Below are 19,531 nucleotides of genomic sequence, written 5' to 3' on the forward strand. Positions count from 1 at the left end.
TTTAGCTAATGAAACACCTACAAACGTTTAAAGTTGCATTTATAAATTTATGTTCAATTTCCTTTTTAAGTACTGTTTAGTGACAGACAGTCTTTGCAAGTACTTAAGAAATTCTTATACATCTATTACATTACACTTACAAGTACTGTGAACTTTAAGTTTTTAAAAACCTTCTCATGTTGTACATAAGTAAGTCTTCCTGTAGTCGAAAGGTACTTTCCCATGAATGAAGCCAACAACTGTCATCTCAGGTAATAGCTTAGTTTCTACCAAAGGCATAAGATTTGAATTCTTCCTGTATTAATCAAGGAAGCTGTTATATCACAATATATAATTTGGGGGGTGGCCTACTTAATATGCTTTGGATTACTAATATTCAGAGATTTTTGACTGAGAAAACTGATTAGATCCTTGTAAGCAGCCCTGAATGACAAGACTGAGGCTTGTTTATTGTTGTCATGTCAAAGACACGATAATGTCAAGAAGAGGACATTCACATATCCCACCTTCCTAGACCCAACGTATGCACATGACCTCGTAGTTCTACTCACAGAAGTCTGCAGTTCCCAACCAGTTTGCCCATTTGATTAGATTATGTAATTCTTTGAATTTTAGGTTATGCAAACATCTTTTCTATCAGATTCTAAAGATGTCTGACATTGAAGGAATCATAAGATATTTAAATGCCTTTCCCTGTTATGGAAATCTAAATTCTATATCTTTTCATATTCTCAGAATCAGCACCTCTCACAAGTGTTACAGATGATATTTGACGGAATTTAGGATATCTCACGTAGTTGTTTTTTCTGACTTACAGCCACTACCTCTACAGGCAGTCTAGTGGCATTACTAGTCATTTCTGAGATATGGACAACAGAATTTGGGCCTCTCTGCCCTCTGAGAACAGGAGTGTAGATTGATCATAAGCTGAAGAAGGCTAAGTTGGATATCAGACTGCACTGAAGAAGTGCTACACTAAACAAGTAAACAAATTGTGTTTCAAAGGCCATACAGATAGTTTTGAGATTGCATTTATTGATAAAGAGGTAAAAAAGGAATTTATTCATATTTTTCAAAGATCAGCAAGTGAAATGTATAGTTCATGCAACAATAAACTCAGACCTAACTAAAAGATTAGGAAACAGCAATAATCTTCTTGTTCTGAAATGGTAAGAAATCAGCTTCCTAAAATTTCATAAATACTACTTGGGGTATAAAATTGGTCAGCTTTTAGGTGGCTATAATCGAGTTTACCAACTATTAATAGAGTGTAGAGTGAGAGTTGCCTATGGTTGGGTTCCCAACCAGAGTGCTATCACAAGATGAGCTGAAGTTGTGTAACCTTGTCTCACATTACCATATCTGATTCAATACATCTTCCCCTTCAATACCAAAACAAAGTAGTAACTGGAAGCTAGGTCATAGGCCCTTATTTAGGCCAAGTCATCTGGCAGTTAGTAAAGTAGCAAGGCAGGCAACAGTCTCCAAAGATGTAATGAAAGAGCAGCCTTCTGCTTGGGGCGGGCTGACAGTCACATGGATTTTGACAAAGTTTTGTGGGCTGATATCAACATCTGGAATACTGAGTCCTAACATACCAGAGCTATCAGATTAGAATGGAATTAAGATGTCTGTAAAAGAAAATGTACTGAATACATTTTTTTCTTTTTTACTAATTTTAACTACATAAGTAATACATAAATGCAAAAAAATACATAATACAAAAAATTTTAACATTACAAATAAGATTAAGGACCTGTTGACCAACATCTCCAATCTAATACCTTCTTTGGAGGTAACCACCGTTATCAGTATGAAGTGTATTTTTCCAGTTCTTTTTCTAGTTATATGCATATATTTACCATTAGAAAATATATTTTATGTTGCTGTTTTTTAAATATTTTAAATGAATATACATATTGTTCTGCAACTTACTTTAGTCACTTAAGAATATCTTGCTAACCTTTTCATATCAGTAAAGACATATATTGAGAGCTTTTTATGTACCAGTCACTCTTCTAAGCACTTGAATATCTGTTAATGGATTTAGTCCTCATAACAATGAAATTATTATTATGTTATACTATTATCATGCCCGTTTGGCGGTTGAGGGACAGAGAGGTTAGGTAAATTGCCCAATGTAGTGGCAGAGCCACTGTTCTGGATTCTATTCAAAGAAGACTAACTCCGTGTCTACTCTCATGGTAACTATTTTACACTGCCTCTCTGAGATGCATAAACCTACCCCTGAATGCAGTATAACCTAAAGCCCCATGGGCCCATCATTTATGAACTTACAGTGACTGTGAATGATATGCAGATACAGTTCAAGTCTAAAAATGCCACCGAGTGCTTCATTATGCTCAGCATTTCCATTGATAATAGCACAAGCCAGGCAGTGTGATGATATAGGGTATGACTGTTTTTGAGGAGAGCAATGCACATCAGAATGCGGAGCAGACCCCATTGTTATGCTGCTCCATTCCTCTACTTCCCTTTCGGCCTGTAGCTGGTCCGTGGGCAGCATTCTATTTACGTCAAAAATAACGTCAATCTAGTGAAAAAACTGAATGACTCACAGCATTACTGTAGGGAACTGGTCTCTGTAATACGACATATAACGTCCTAATTTCACAGAACATTTTTCATAACAGCTGCTAAAATCGTAATCGAATCCATTAAATTCTTTTAAAAAATCCTATTTGAAGCAATATTGAACCTACTTTTAAAATGCAGGTATGTTGAGGCAGAGTCTCACCCACTCAAAACTGCTCTTTCGTTAGCTACTTCTTATCTTTTCTATCTTTGTCTATATTTATTGATCCACTTGAGTCTGCTCTTCTTTTGTATTTCTAGCTGCATTTGAGTCAGAGATAGGCTATTTCAGAGACTGGAGGATCTGGAAGAAAGAATAGAGAAGAAAGGAGAGAGAAAAAGGAAATTTTCCTCTGATTCTGTTGACAACAAAACAAGATACACTGGAGAGAAGGCATAGAGGAAGACCCCAGGGTCTTGGGTTGATAAAAGCATGTTATGCTATTGGTTAAGATCTCTGTGGAGAATGAATGACAGTGAGGGAACGTGGCTACTTCAGCCCTGATGTTTAGTAGCACATAACTTAGAAATGTTGAGCCAGTTGGATTTCTCCTGCCACATCGCCATCCACAAAAGTGACAGCTAATTTTTTTATATAAGAATTTTATTCCTTAGATAAATATAAAGCCAAATAAAATCCCTCAGATTTCTTTTTCTTCCGATGCTATATACTTCTGGGAATTTGCAAAGTTAGCCCTTGACATGTATTTTTATTTGGAACATAAAGTAAGACCTTCAAAGAAGGCAGAAGATTACTTGTGAAGTTTACTTTCAGACTTGAGAGTGACCTTCTAGAAGGAGGATAGGCTTCTGAGGACTGAGGTCTGTCCAGTCTCTTCCACAGATCAGCTGTGTGATACAGTTATAGACAAGTTAGTAACCTTCTTTGAGCCTTGTCTATCCTATCGGGGAAAGAAGGCTGGGCTAGAAACCCTAAGGTTCTCTTGAATTTTAATGCTCTGATTCTTATATGACATGATAGAAAAAGATAGCTTCTAGTGGTCAAACAAATCACCCGTCTAGTTACCCAGCAGCATGAGTCCCTTATCTATTTTCCTTCTATTTCACACATCTCCTCTAATGCTCCTAAGGGGGATGTTACTTGTGGTGTCTTTAGTAGTTGCTTCTTCTCGACAGCATGCCTTCCAACTTCCTTCTGCTGTAAGAGCTGTTGAAGTGAAAGTTCTCAGTTCCATTCCATTTTTCTGGTTCTTTAAATTTTTTTTTCTCAGGATGGAGTATAAGTTACTGATTTGAAATCCATGAATCACTGCTATAAAGTAGCTCTGAGATTTTTGTTTTTAGGCCCTCAAAAATTGTTAGTTGGATGCGATATATTGTTGGCCACTTGAATGGTGGTGGATTTAAGACACTGCTTTTCAGGCCCTGGCTGACTTCGCGTTTAATAGATGTAGTGCCATGTGTGCACTCCAGCCGTTCACACCTAGTCAGTGCTAGCTGATAGTAAAGCAGATATACCAGATTGCCATTTTGGGGTTGTCTGACACCAGTACCAGGCAAATTACTGAATACGCTCTAAATCCTGCTAGTAAGTAGTTCTCATGTTCCTCACTTTATTTGTTCAGTACCTAGTGATGGAGTAGCTACTACAATCGTGGATGTTGGTTCTATGCTTCGTCCTCCAGAGCCAAGATTCTATCACAGAAGGAGCCATGTTTACAAAAGTAGAATGAGCTTCCTCCTTGGGTCTTTTTGTCACCAAGTAACCAAAGCTTTTATTAAACTAACCAAACAAGACATCATCTGAGAAATAATTTTTTCTATAGTTTCCAGTGTCTTCCTTTTTTTTTTCACTCAACACATAAGTGGAAGATTCATGATAATGTTTCATACATAGTCTGTTGAAGAAGTGGATTTCCTAGACTAGTCACATCATAAATGATTTTACAACTGAAAACACTGAACTCTAATGGCGTTAAAATCTTATCCTAGTAACTTGTTCGACCCTAAATTGGAGTGCACAGACTAGTAGCCTGGGAGTCAAAAAACTAGAATAATCATGGCAACTTATCAACTAGCTATGTAGATGAGGGCAAGTTACTCAGGTTCTCTGAGCTACAGGAGAGGAAAAAACATACTTGGCCGCTCTGTTTCTTGGGGCTGTTGTGAGGAACACATGAGATGGTGTATGTGACAGTGTTTTGGGTTATAGAACGTACACTCCAAACTCGAGATAGATAAGCTGTAAGATGGGCATGTAGACAGTATATCTAATTATATTATTGCTTTCATCTATGTGGTGTTTCCACTTTTTATATGTAAACAAGAGCTTATAAGGTTGGTTCTCTCCCAATTATCACAACCAATGAACTCTTAATGGGCGGCTGCAAATTTAGATTTTATTGGAAGGAGGAAATTGAAGTGATCAAAGAGATTATTTTTTCTCCATCGACATGTAAAAAATAAAGAGACTACTAATTGGAACATATTTAGCTGTCTTTTATATATACCTGCATAGTCTGACTTTTCTGAATATTCACTTTTCTTTCAAATACAGGAAATGAGAAGTCAAAACCTTCTGTAAATATTGTCATTCAATGGATTTTCTCCTAGGAAAAAATATGTTTAATTTTATTTGTTAGAACCAGATGCCAAGTGCTATGTTCCATAGGTAACAGAGTACAACCTGAGGTACTTCCATGTTATGGTTTTATAATATAATATACTTAGTGCACACCTTCATAATAATACTGTGAAAAGGAATTTCCTGAGGTAATGCTACTATAAGAAATTATTTTATTATATTCCTATAAGTACCTATTAATTTTCTGCAGCTCAATTATTTGTTTTATTTTTAATAATTTAAATCCAGAAGCACTTAATTATTAATTCTTTGAGCATTATGACTTCATTTAATGACGGTCACTCTGAAAAGGTAAAATAGGATTAATGATCAAACTATATTATTTCTAAGGAGTGACTATATATGCGAGTGTAAGGAGTAGTGTCATTCCAAATAAATTCAACCAGAGGACATTTTTCCTCAGCCAATGCCTAGGTATATTCATGGGTAACCTTTCCTCTTCCCCTTTAGAAGGGTAACTCCTGCATCCTGGCTTTGACTCTGGGCAGCAAGATTAAAGGTGGTGAGAGACAGACTAAAGAGGACCATATAGGACTCTCCCTTTAGCCTATACCACTTCATTTTCTTTGTGTTCCACTTTACTCCTTTTTTTTTTCTCTTTGAGTCTTCCTATTTAAAGATTGGAATATTTTCCTCTGGAAAATCACTGCAGTTTCTGCTGGGGAGAGAAGGTATCCAGAAAAAAGAAATGAGACAGACAGAGGCGCATACAAATAACTTGGAATACAAACATAGAAGTTAATAAAAAAAAAAAAGGAAAGGTTTATACTACCCCATCCCTAATACTAGTAAATTAAGTGCTTGTGGTTAACTGTTTCTTTGTTTAGATAGCCTGACCTTGTTTTATTTCCCCAGCTATCTTAAATTTAGTGTTGAGGCAAATTCTTCACTGGTCTTTCTAGAGAGTTCAAAGGAACAAACTAGATGGTTAGAAACTCTGTTTTGAATGGAAAAAAATATATTAAGACCAAAATGGTACAGTCCTTACAGCCTATTAGTAAGTTTTGCTATAGAAAATTTATGCTGATGACCACCTTCTGTTGCCTACCCTTGACCTGGCAATCTGACTTGTGTAGGTGTTTGTCCTTGGCTTCTAAGATCTTCCAACTTGTATACACCTTCCCCCTGTATCTTTGTTCATCAAACACTCCAGCATGCATACATATAAATAAACAAATACAAATCAGTGCTTTTTATAATTATGTTGTAGAAGGTTTTAGGCTGTTTGGATGTTAGGTTTTTGTTGTTGCCTTGGTTATCTTTAGCGTTGGTGTCCTCCCTTAGGCTTTGTACATTTCTCCTAAATCTCCCTGATTTGTTTGTTACTTCTGGGATATCCGACAGTCCGTCATGGCTGTCACCTATTTCATGCCTGGTGTTGCTGATAACCTTGAGATTTTGTTATCAGTGTCAGTCCTCTCCAAAAGTTTCTCTCACTGATTATTTTGCAATATTCTTTTCTTAGACTTGAATGAAGCAGTCCCAGAGACAGAGCGCCTGGATTCGAAAGCACTGAAAACCCGAGCCCAGCTCTCTGTGAAGAACAGACGCCAGAGGCCCTCCAGGACAAGACTCTATGATAGTGTCAGTTCAACAGATGGGGAGGACAGTCTAGAACGAAAGGTGAGCCATTTTCTGACTTACAGTGTTGGACTGTATCCTTGTTTCTACAGCTTATTGAAGGTAATGATTTCTCGGCACTAGATTCTTTGCCCTAGTTGGAAACAGGTGGAATAGTTTTCTTCTTTGTCTCCTGAATCCTTACTCAACTCAATATATTGTTATAATTCAAATTCTTTGTCTACTCATTCAGTGAACTAACCAAGAGCATTAGCCATATTGTCATATTTCGTGATGGTGCTTTTAATACTCAGCTGTTGGTTTTACCTAGTGGAAAATAATGAATGTACAAATAATGGTTTCCGTATGTCTTAGGTATCTGTGTTAGCTACAAGGGTAATATGGTGCATTGTGAACTCTGCAGTCTCATCTGCAAACCAACAAACAAAAATTGGTTTTCATGGTGATTCACTACAAAAGGTTGGTTTGATTTCAAAGTGAATATTACATGGAACTGATGCTCAGTGGCATAACTTCCTTTATAATCTCTTATACCAACAGCCTGCAAACAGTTTCCATAACCACATGCATATTACCAAATCACTTCTGCCCAAGGGTTTAAGAACTTCTTCTCCAGAATCAGATTCTGGTGCTCCATCCCTCACTTCAGTGGCTGGCAGTGTGCCCTTCTCATCTGACCACACGGCTGAATTTCAAGAAGGACCACTGCGCCCAGAAGGGGAGCCTTCCTCCTCAGTTTGGGGAGATGCTTCACTCTCCTCTCCTTCAAAATCTGATCATGATGTGAAAGAATCTCTTTGCCACCGTCAAGCCACCACCAAGAACGTGTTACAAGAAAAAGGTAATGTTAAATTTTTTGTTGTTTTACTTTTCCTTTGTCTAACTTCACTAACACTTCAATTTGTACAGTATAAAAATGGCTTTTTTCTCACAATCATAGGTCCTTTGTCTCCTCACAGCTAATAATTAATATTGCTTTCCTTTGGTGTTATGGGATGAGAAAACACCCCCTCCCATTTATTTTATTGTATTTTTTTTTCATCTTTTCCTACCTGGTTAGTATTTTTACTTCCTTAGCTCTCCACAAGTTTACTCTTGAAGGAGATTCTTCAGGAGACCTTCTAGAGAGTTTGCGAAATAGCAGCCCAGAGTTTCAGTACACTAATGTAGTCGTATAGAAAATATACACACACATATATATATGAAGATGAAAGTGATATAGATTTTAACGCATTAAATGGTTTTCATTTAGAAGATATTTTCACAGTAATGATTTATATAGCAAAGAATGTGATAGAAAGCTATGATAAAGATAATGCAGGGAGATTAGTCAATTAAATTTTAAAATAGGCTCCTAGAATTAACACCAGAATTTCATAGCAATGTCAATAGACTTGTCTTTGTAATTGTATATTTTAATTTATAAAAGTCATAAATTCTTGTTTAAACAAGTTAAATGATACAGAGAAGTATAAAGAATAGGTTCATTCTCTTCCTATCACATCTAACATGTTCCTTGAAAGTAACCAAGGAGATTTGGTTATATAATCTTTCACATATGAAATGACAAAAATACTTTTTGGTGTGTTAGTGTTTTGTTTTGTATACTTTTTTTACAAAAATGAATTCATACAAATCACACTACTCTGCAATTTTGTTTTACTATAATATTTTATGGACATCCCTCCAGGGCAATATACACAAATTTAAATGACAAGATAATCTCCTATAGGGAGCCTATAATATAACTAAAGCAACCATTATAGTATTGACTGTATCCTGGGGGGTTTAGTTGTCATTTATTTGCTTGTTTGCTTACTACCGTGAAAAAAGATATAACGAGCATCCTGGTGCTTTCCATTCTTGTATACTGACACTCTAGGACACATTTCCAAAAGTTGAGCTGGTAATCAGAGTATATTGTACTCAGAGAAAGATGTATAGCTTTAAATGCTTTTATTATTAAAAATAAATATTCAAAATAATAGGAAAAGAACAACCAAAAAACAGAAAATAGAATAAAAGATATAAGCTGTTTGATTTTTATTGAAATGAAAAGCCGATTAACTCCCCCTCACCAAAAAAATATAGTAAAAACGTGTAAATTATTCTAGGTAAAAGTAAATAGCGCCTTGGAAGGAAAGATTAAGAAAAAAATAGAGAAACAAAAAAAGCAAAAACACAGCATTAGAAATAAGAAAGGAGATATAGAGATTAAAGTGATTTTTTTTTTTAAGATAGTATGCAAACTCTAGGGCAGTATATTTGAAAATCTAGAAGAAATAGAGGATTTCCTACCAAAATATAAAGTACTTGAATTGGTCTAAGAAGAAGAAAACCTGGATAAACCAATAATTACAGCAATATGAAATACATTTTTATAGCTTCCATTTAGAAAGGCACCAAGCCCAGGTGGTTTTATAACTGAATTCTGCCTAACCTGTAAAAAAATAGATAGACTCTCTTTTATGCTAATTATTCCAGGTAGGGTGTTTCTCATTTATTTTATGTAGCTAGAGTCTTAAAAACTAGTAAAGATTATATGAAAGATGGAAATCTTATGCATGTAGATTTATTTTAAATCTGATGCTAGTAAATTGAATCCAGGAGTGCAAATTAGTTATATTCCATAATCAGGTAGTATTGATGCTGGAAATGTAAGAATGGTTCAACATTAGAAAATATAACAATATAAATCATCATATCAAAGAGGAAAGGTAAAGTGTTGTAATATTACCAGAAGTTGAAAGACGTTTATATAATTCTTCAGACATTTCCAGTAAAATCTTAAGTAAAAATGGGATTAGAAAAAAATTTTCTAAATATGATTGGTTATTTACCAGAGATCAGCCAGTAAGTAGTGAATCTTAAACCATTCGCATGGAAATTAGGAATAAGACATGAATGTCAACTATCATCACTATTTGCAAGTCTGTTTTTGAGAATTTTCTAATTGCAGAAAGATAAGAACATTAAATCATCAGTATAAATTTGAAACAGAAGAGACAAAAGTATCTTTATTTGAGGATTATATGAATGTCATCTAAAAGATTGTGACCAGACATAAAATAAATACATAAAAATAAATACCTTGAAGTGTGTAAGGGTGAAGTGTCTGCAACTTACTTCGAAATGTATTTAAAAATTAATAGATTAATGGATGAATAGAGGGATGGGTATATGATAAAGCAAATGTAGTAAAATGGAAATTGTAGGATCTAGGTGGTGGATATGTGTTTGTTCACTGTAAAATTCTTTTGTCTTTTTTAAAAAATTGAGTAACAGAAAGAAACGTCATTTTGGTCCATACTGATCTAGAGATTCAATACAACTGACATTTTGTGGAACTTGGTAAGCTGATTCTAAAAATTATAAGAAAGAGAAACAGGCCAAGAATACCTGAGACTCTTAAAAAAGAATGAGGTGAAGATCTTGGCTTACCTGATACCTGCAATTATTAAAAATATACCTGTATATTTTTTGTACAGAAGTATATAAATAGGCTAAGGAACAGAATAAAGAATGTAGAAGCAGATCACACACACACACACACACACACATATATATTTCGGATATATATATGAACTTATGACAGCTGCACGGGTAGCTCAATGGAGAAAGAATAGAGTTTTTAATAAATTGTCCTGAGAAAATTGGTTATCCATATTTTTTAAAAATTATGGTAGACGTCCCCCCATCTCATACCTTGCAAAAAAATCTGTTCAAGGTGGATTCAAGACTTAACTGGGAAATACAAAAGTATAAAACTTTTAAAAGACTATATAGAATATTTTTATGACTTTAGGGTAGAGAAGGATTTCTTAAACAAGATGCAAAAAACAAACCATAAAGAAAAGGTTGTTAACATCAAATGATATTAAAATTAGGAACTTCTTGGAGCCGGCCCGGTGATGTAGTGTTAAGTTCACGTTCTCCACTTTAGTGGTCGGGGTTCGTGGGTTCAGATCCTGGGCACGGACCTACAGACTGCTCATCAAGCCATGCTATAACAGCGTCCCACATACAAAATAGAGGAAGACTGGCACAGATGTTAGCTCAGGGCAAATCTTCCTCAAGTAAAAAGAGGAAGATTGGCAACAGGTGTTAGCTCAGGGCCAATCATCCTCACCAAAAAAAAAATTAAGAACTTCTATTTCTCAAAGACACAACAAAAAATATCACAAAATTGGAGAAGATATTTATTGCTCGTATAGCTAACAAAGGATTAGTATCTAGATTGTGTAAATAACTCTTATAAATCACTAAGAAAAGACAAATAATACACGAGGAAAATGTGTAATATCATGTACAGACTCTTCACAGAAAATGAAAACCAAAAGGCCAAAATATTTATGAAAAGGTGTTCAATGCCATTAGTAATCAGAAAAGTGTGACATAAACCAGATGAGATACCATTTTATACCTACCAGATTGCCAAAAAAAATTAAATTCTGATGTTAGCAAATGTTGGCAAATATGTGAAAGAGCCAGAAATTGAATAGCCTGCTGGTGGAAGTGTAAACTGGCACAAGCTCTTTGGAAACCATTCGGTGTTACCGAATTCATATAATGAATCTGTGCAGCAGAGAAAAATGAATAAACCACACTGAAACATAGCAGAGGTCAATCTCTGGAACAAGACATTGAGAGGATAAAGCAAACTGCAGAAGAATACATATGATTCTATTTATATAGTGTTAAAACTAGCAGATTATTTAGAGATACAAACAAAATATTGAGGTTATGAATGGGAATGACAAAGTCAGTCACTTGGGAGGTAGTTTCAAAGAACTGAAATGGGAAAAGACATACTAGGGACTTCGTAAGGATAAACTGCAGCTCTGGTGGGGATGATAAATGAAATGGGTTTTGTTTTGTTGTTTTTTCTTTATACTTAACAACTATTTTAGAAATACTCTTGGTTTCAGTAGTCAATAAACATAATAAAGGACCCCATATTCAAAGTTAATTGGTAGATTTTATCTCTAATATTCAAGTAGCTTCAAAGAATTTTTATGAAGTCAAACATAGGCTAAGGAAATAAAGCCTCAATTCACTGAAGAGAAGATTCACATTACTTGTAAGATATGAAGAAGTGATCAGCCTCACTAATGATCAGAGAAATGATCATTTAAATTAGATACCCTTCAGATTGCCAAAACTTTTAAAGAATTCCAACATTCATACATTGTGGGACACACTGATACATTGCAGGTATGATTGTACATCACTACATTTTTTAAAAGTCCATACTCATTTATCTCTGCCAGATCAAAAATTGTAATATTTCTACAAATACATTGTAAACGTAGGAACACATTTGATTGTGGGGGCCCAATCTGTTTTGTAACTCTTGGTAAACATCATAGCTTTTATTCCTGGTATTTTCCCCTTGGTTTCCTTTTCTGAGCCTGTCAATTGCTGGAATTATCTTCCACAGACTGGACCTAAGCGTAGCTCTTCTAGAAGTTTTGAGGTAAAAATTAAGTATGTAGGGAGTAAAAAATACCAGCAGAGGCAAAAGAAAATATGTCAAGCCTGCTAATTCATCAAAAGTGGTTGTCAAGTTGGTGAAGGACTTGTACGGTGATTTTGGCCTACTTTCAAAAGAATTAAAGGCTTCAGAAACTCTCATTAATTAACCTAAATTATGGATTATAATAGCAATTTTATAGAAATATACTTGTGGCGAGCTCTGTGTCTTCTCTTCAGAAAAATACGTATACATCCAAATTGGTCCCGAGGAAGGCAAAACAGCAGAAGCATGTATTTTGGAGCTGTAGGTTAATACTTTGTGGTGCACTGTTTGAGTTTATCAGACATAACTAGCTGTCTGAAAGAAATTACATTATAGTCAGGGAGTGGATCACTCACACATGAAATCTGACCCAAAGATTTTTACAAGTGGCTAAAACTTGTCTAGATTATTTCCCTCTGCCTTTTACTTGTAATTTATGTATGATTCTTTGAAGTCAGCAGATGTTTCCTCTCAGACTGGCGAAGTAGTACATGGATATGGCTTGTGCTTCGCAGTCCACTAGCAGTAATGTAGCAGTGAAATGTGAGAATCCCATCCTTTCCCCCAGTGCCTCCCTTGTTACAGTCTCTTCTTTGGGAAGAAGCTTCCAGCTGTAGTAAGCAGGATAAAGAGGTGGGAAGTTTCCTCTCCAGAGACCAATACTTGGGCTTTCCCATTTTCGATTTTCCTGGGCTAATCATGCTTCTGGGTCACAGGGCAGAAGCAGTTAATTGAGCTTTTATAAAGTATTAACTTTATAAATATAGAAAGTATTTATAACCATACTGTAAATGGTTAGTATGATAACCTTTGTTAGGCGCTAACTGTGACCAGATGAAAGCAGTGCCTCGCATTCTTTCCTTCCCTTGATAAGAGTTTCTTTGATAGAATTTTCTTTGCCTTCTGTGTTCATTGACGTTAATCTATTCATTCATGTGTTCATTTAACAAATAGTTTGAGCATCTACTCCATGTCAGGCATTGTGCTAAAGGCTGAATATATGATGATTAACGAGACTCCTATCTTTTCCCTCAAGGAGTTTGCAGACTAGAGTCTGTCTGTCTATCTGTCTGCCTGCCTCCTCTCTCTCTATGTTTAATTTATTGCTTGTTTGTCTGTTTTGTGACAGACCTTATCTCTGACACCCCACAACCACCACCATCAACAGCTGGGAAAGCCCTATACGTTCTTGCCTTCCACTCTCGGGCTCTGTTGTACCTTGAAAGATGTTCAAAGAGACCTGTCAGCCAACTGACTCTCAGACAGTAGCTAATTACCAGTCAGTGCATTGAGAGTCATGGGTCTAGTCCTCAGTTTTCTAAGTCCAGAAACTCAATAATATACCCAGATTTAATCAAGTTCAGAGGGACTGATTTTTTGCTGTTTGAGCCTATAAAACACTGATTTCTAAACCAGAATACTAATTTTCTGATTTACTTTGGGAGGTACAGCTAACGTAACCAACATCGTTCAATTGTCCTGTTCTCTCTCTTCTGATTGAAAGGTTCATAAATCAGAAAGTTGCTCAGTGAGCATAAAATTAGAGTCAAGTTAAATGGACGTGTATATGGAATATGCTTGTTAGACTGAGCTGACTGATGAATTGCCTGTTTGACTGAAGCACCACCATTGCTACAGGTCTCTCATGTCCCTCAAGGACTCTCCTTACCCAGTTCCCAAGAAATGGACCTCAGTATCATTAAAACATTAGGGAAATTCCATACGTCCATTGTCATGACATTGCAGGGGCTGATACAGTATAGATCAACAGACTGGGATCTAGCTTCATTGTCCTCAGAATCCAATTTGGAGAATAACATTCTGTAAAATCCTTGAGTTCCTTGCTATATGAGACTAATCTACTATTCAGACCTGGACTCAACAGAGGTTAGGTGTGGTTAACCTGGTTTCCTTCCGTGTGTATGTGTTTGTATGTAGTTCTTACAACTCATTGGCTCATCAATAAAGGCACTAGAATGGGGTTTAGCGAGACTTCATGTTTACATTCTTGCCAGCACTCCATTTCAGGAAAGTTGTGTCCTTCAAAGCCCAGGCTAAATCTCATGTGTTTTAGTGGACTGTTAGCACACTCTCCCCATTCCCGGGCAGAGTGAATTATTCTCTTCTCTCTGATCCCACAGAAATTTTCACCCTGTTACTTCTGCTTCCATCACTCTGTGTATGATAATAAGTGATCTAGTTGTCAAGTGTGAGCTATAGTTTTCTCTTTCATGTTATTCGTCTTTGTATCCTTGGTCCCCATCAAAGAGTATGGCCTACAATTGATAATTATTGATTCATCCAAGCAACTTATTAAGTCTGTCTCTCCAGATAACCAATGTAGATCATCAAACCAAATCTGGCCACCACCTGTTTTTATAAATAAAGTCATATTGGATCACAGCCACACTCAGTTATATATTGTCTACTTTCATGCTACAAGAGCAGAGTTGAGTAGTTGTGACAGAGACTGTATAGCCTACAAACCTAAAATATTTACTGTCAGGCCCTTTACAGAAAAGTCTTGCTGAGCCCTGGTCTAGACGTATATTTCCTTCCACTCAACGTTGCTAGATAAAGGCTGAAAATGTCTTAGTCACTGGTTGCCATTTATCTGGATTTTTTTTATAAGTAACAGACCATTACTTTTGGTCTATCAAGTTACTATGAAGATCATAATTAAATTACAGCTGCATTTGATTGCAATCTTGAGGATAATACTCTGGTGTTATTGAACAGCTAATTGAAGTCGTCGGGTGTCTTGTAAATCGCGTCAATACCACATTCACAAGTCATCATTTTGTTGTCATATTTGGGGGACCTCAGTGCAAAGTAGGATAGAGAAATACCCATGGCTAAATGATAAAACATCTAACCCCATTTCAGTTAAAGTTAGAGGAAGTAAATGATTATTTCTAGAGGTTTATAAAACAAGTTATGTGGCAGTAGAAGGCATGAAAATATTTTCCTCGTCCCTATTCTTTGAGTAGCCTAATAATAAAGTTTTGGTCTCTAGACTTACATAGCTATGGGCCTTTGTTCAAACAAGGTTAAGAAGAGAAAATTAAGCACTATCAGTTTTACTCATGATTTCCAGAGATGATTATTCTAAGTTTATATGTGGCTGTTAGCTCGTGGCCTGATACAGAACATACCTTCAAAAATATTTGTTGAATTAACATCCTTGGAGGTAGAACCTCGCTTTTCAAAATCTTTACAAGAATCATTTATTATTAATATATTGCATTAGGCCTTTATACATTTAGAAATAGTCAATTTTATCATTGCACAGAGTAGGGCAAGGTTACATGTAGCTCAGATTGGTAAACAAGACTTGACAAAGAATGTACAAGTAGAGTAACCACTGAAGGGCTTGGGGGGAAAAAAGGATAGAGAAAGGCATATAAGGCAGGGAGATGGCATTAACAGAGATAGGCACACATAAGATGAATTTAAAGGACTGGGGCTGTCCCAGTCTGCCTGAAGCAGTTTGTTTATGCAGGTTAGAGTGGTTGCATATAAAATTGAACAGGTAGGTTAAGTCTATAGTTCAAGAATTTAAATACCTTAGATACCTTACCATGTTACTAGGAAACCACAAGTTGTTTGAACAGAGGAATAAAAAGGAAAAGACACTAGGTATGGGAAAGATGGGTTAGGAGACACTGTGAGGTGATACCTCTAAGGAGGAGCAATAGACAGCAGCAGGAAAGTTTGAAACGTAAGTTGACTGGAAACAGTGGGAAGAAAATGAGGAGGTCAAAACTGATCACAGGGTTTCTAACCTCAGAAAATATGGTCTTGTCATTAATAGAAAACAGGAAATCAGAAACATTTTGGGGGAAAGATGACTAACTCATTTTTAGTGGAGGAGGTCATGAGCTCAGGAGAGAAGCCAGGGCTGGGCAGTAGGTTTGGGAGTCCCGGTAGTAAAGGAAGAAGTCACGAGTTTTATTGCACTGAGCTTAAGGAGAACGCAGCAAGAAAAGACTTTAGCATTTATCTATTTGGAGATCATTTATTACCTTTGAAAATGAAGACCAGGTTGCCAAAGCTTAAAGCTAAGGCACCCAACCTGAGGGCTCAGGCTTCTAATTGCTTGTGACTGTAGTATTGGAGAGATTTCAAAAAGCCTAATGGAGATTTTACATAAGGCTAAATAACTAAATAAACAACCAAAAATGTTACTTTCTTTTTCTTTTCCTGAAATCATACCAATCTAATGTTGCTTTTTTTATGTACACTAGGAGTTTTGATGTGCGTTAAAGGTGTATTTGTTTTAAAATGGAGAAGTGCATTATTATTTAATCTCACCTTTTCAGCCTTTTGAAAGCATTCATGTAAGTGTTCCTTGGAACACACTTTGGCAAAAGTATGAGATAATGATGTGAGGTTGCCTAGCAGCAGGCTCTGTGATGGGCAGAATCAGGCTTTTAGTCCCAAGACGTCCAAATCACTGTAACACCAATAGGTTACAGAGGGTTTCCATGTCCATTGTCTCATCTGGTCCTCTCACCACTCGTTAAAACATCTCCCAGCGACCTCTAATTCAGAAAATAATTAGGCAGTCTCCTTTTAAACTTTGCACAGTCCTAGCCATTAAGAGTTGCTTTAGAGTTGATCTGGAAGAATCTGGCACTTTCTTTTCTTTGGCTTCTATTAAGAAAATTGAAATCCTGTTTTTTTTCTAATGTCCATTAGCAAAATCCCCTCATAAGACATTTGTGCCATGTCTGTGAAGTTTTTTTATGAATATGTGTCACATCTGTGGCTGTTGAATTCGGTTACCCAAAGAGTAATAATGCAAATATCCATAATAAATATTTGAGGCTAGAAGTAGATTTTGACGTGGACATATTTCTGAGTCTTGTATTTCATTATGTACACTTCAAGGAATTGGTTATGGTAGTCTGACTATCATTAACTAAAAATATGAAAAGCTCGTTGCTGAAATACCTTAGTGTTTGCCAGTGTCCTGTGCTTCTTTAGCACTTTGAACATAGACTCCTAAACGAGAAGTGTGTGTGCACTTCATGTTTTGTAAGTGTGTATGTTTAGAAATTTCTCATTAAATAAATAAAATTATAAGCAAAATTATCCTGCTTGTGTTCAAGGTTAATTGAACACTTTCTTAAGAGGACTATTCTCTCTACACTCCACGCCAGAATGTTGCTGGAATTTTTTTAAATTTTAAAAAGATAGAGACAGACATACACCAACAGACAATTAGGAAGGAGTAGTTTCACACACAAATATGCATCAAATTTAAAACACCATTTGTTAATCATCTCAGGTAACTGGATGTGCTGAAACATAACACCGAACAACATCCTTTGCTAAATAGCTCTAGGTAGAGACTTAAGAGTTATCTACCTGTCCAAGGTGGAATAAGTGCCACCAGTGGAATCCAGTTCCTACATTTGACGTTGAACTCCACTCACAAAGCCTCTCCTCTGATTGGTTTTTGGCATCGTGTCCCCATGCCCCAGCAGCTACTGCCCTTTAGAGTGCCAGCGTCATTCAAAGAGGCAAAGATCATTCAGCTTCAAACACTGGTGAGATTTTGGCATCTTCCACATCACGGGAGGCCAGCCAAGTTGTGCCCCAACCTAACTGCTAAGAGAGACCTTTCAAAGATATAAATGTTTTATAGTTGAGCTCTGGTTTAAGAAGTCTCCCCTATGTTCTGCCCTCCTCTGTCCCAGGTCTGGCCAAAGGCCATTAGCAAGAGAGACCAGAAGGGAAAGCTTTGCCTGTCACTTTCTCCCTGAATCTCCCAGACTCTCAGGGGCAACGTTCTATACTGGACTTGGGAGATAAGGGGGAAGTGGGCTGGCTTCCTATCAGAAGGTGCTAAAACTTGAAGACAAGAAAGGCATGGAGGACAGAGCCCAGGCATTTGAAGCAGAGTTGGAGCCAGAGAAGGAACAAAAGGAAAGTCATGTTGGTCCCTGCTTTGAATGTAAAGGATGAGTTGATGGTGTTTATTCTTGCTTATTTTGTTCATTCCAATATATTTGATGCTAATATAATATATCTGTGATGAGTATTGGGCCTTTGTCCAATAGGACCTCTCCTGGCTTAACTGAATGTTCCTCGATATAGCTATGTTCCCTATATCTTTTTAAAAAAAAAGGCATTCATTATTTTCTTTTATAATTAGGAATTGAGGCAAACCCCTTAGATTCAGAGATGCACTGACTTTTGACTCGTGGCTTTAAAAAGTAATAATAATTGGTCTTTTTCACATATGTGTATATTCTAGATGGTGCCAAAGGTCCCAGATCACTAAGGGCATCCAGTTCACTGGTGGTGCAAGGAGGAAAAATTAAGCAGAAGTTTGTGGATCTGGGGTAAGCACTTCATGATGTAAAAAGCAAGCCGTCTGTAAAAGGATTAAAGGAGAAAAAGTCACCTTCCCCTTTCTGACTGCATGCTGTCATTATAGGGCGCCTTTGCGAAGGAATTCCAACAAGGGAAAGAAATGGAAAGAAAAAGAAAAAGAAGCCAATAGGTTTTCTCCAGGTAGCAGGTACGGGTGGGTTTTAAGAACACAGATTTATCTCTGTATCTAAACTTTCTGGCCCCTCCCATTGTTAACCAAAATCAATGGTCACTATGTCTGAGTTGAAGCGATATGCCTAGAGGTGAGATGAGAGAAAAATTGCCCAGTTTGTATTTGTCTTACTCCAATTATAGCCTACACCTGGCCTTGGGTATATCCATTGGCTTAATTGCAGAATTATGGTCGTGTGAACAGTTTCAATAAATGTTTATCTAAATACAGCGTAAATATATCTGTGTGATATGTCAGTTAGACATATTTCAGCTTTTTTGCCTGGCTACCCACAATACTAGCATCTTCTCTTTTTAAGTCCGAAAGGGTAATTTTGCTTTTAAGTACCTTGTTGGCTTTCAAGACTCTTCTGTCCACACACATGTAAGAATGACCACTGTCTCTTGCTGGACTCCACTGTTTAATTTTTGCAGACCCTATCCACTGGGCTACTGTTCAGTAGAGACTTTCCTATAGAGAAGTGAGCTTTGTACAGCTTGTTGTCAAGTTTTCCCAATTTTATTCTGAGATTGCATAATTTTAAATTTAGGTTTGTATAGGGAGACAGTAAAGCATAGAGTTCTGAATTCTGACTACCTAGGTTTGAATCAGAGCTCTCTCAGTTGCTACCTTTAAAATCCTGAACAAGTTATTTAGCCTCTGTGCCTCCGTTTTC

At 36.5% G+C, this 19,531-nt stretch overlaps 1 protein-coding gene across 9 annotated transcripts in view; it reads left to right on the forward strand.

Moving 5' to 3' along the window:
- The window catches only part of PPP1R9A (protein phosphatase 1 regulatory subunit 9A), a 325,851-nt gene that overhangs the window by 284,050 nt on the left and 22,270 nt on the right, over positions 1-19,531 (forward strand). For 6 of the 9 annotated variants that reach the window (XM_087421803.1, XM_087421917.1, XM_087422247.1 and 3 more), the window contains 4 exons: positions 6,666-6,823; positions 7,322-7,622; positions 18,565-18,652; positions 18,748-18,831. In XM_087421803.1, the coding sequence (XP_087277929.1) occupies positions 6,666-6,823; positions 7,322-7,622; positions 18,565-18,652; positions 18,748-18,831 (631 nt within the window). The remainder of the gene's footprint in view (positions 1-6,665; positions 6,824-7,321; positions 7,623-18,564; positions 18,653-18,747; positions 18,832-19,531) is intronic. The other 3 variants (XM_087422131.1, XM_087422197.1, XM_087422030.1) reach the window with 2 other exon arrangements.

The sequence above is a fragment of the Ceratotherium simum genome, chromosome 1 (genome assembly GCF_057802395.1).
Source record: "Ceratotherium simum simum isolate JZ-2026a chromosome 1, ASM5780239v1, whole genome shotgun sequence".
Classification (NCBI taxonomy): domain Eukaryota; kingdom Metazoa; phylum Chordata; class Mammalia; order Perissodactyla; family Rhinocerotidae; genus Ceratotherium; species Ceratotherium simum.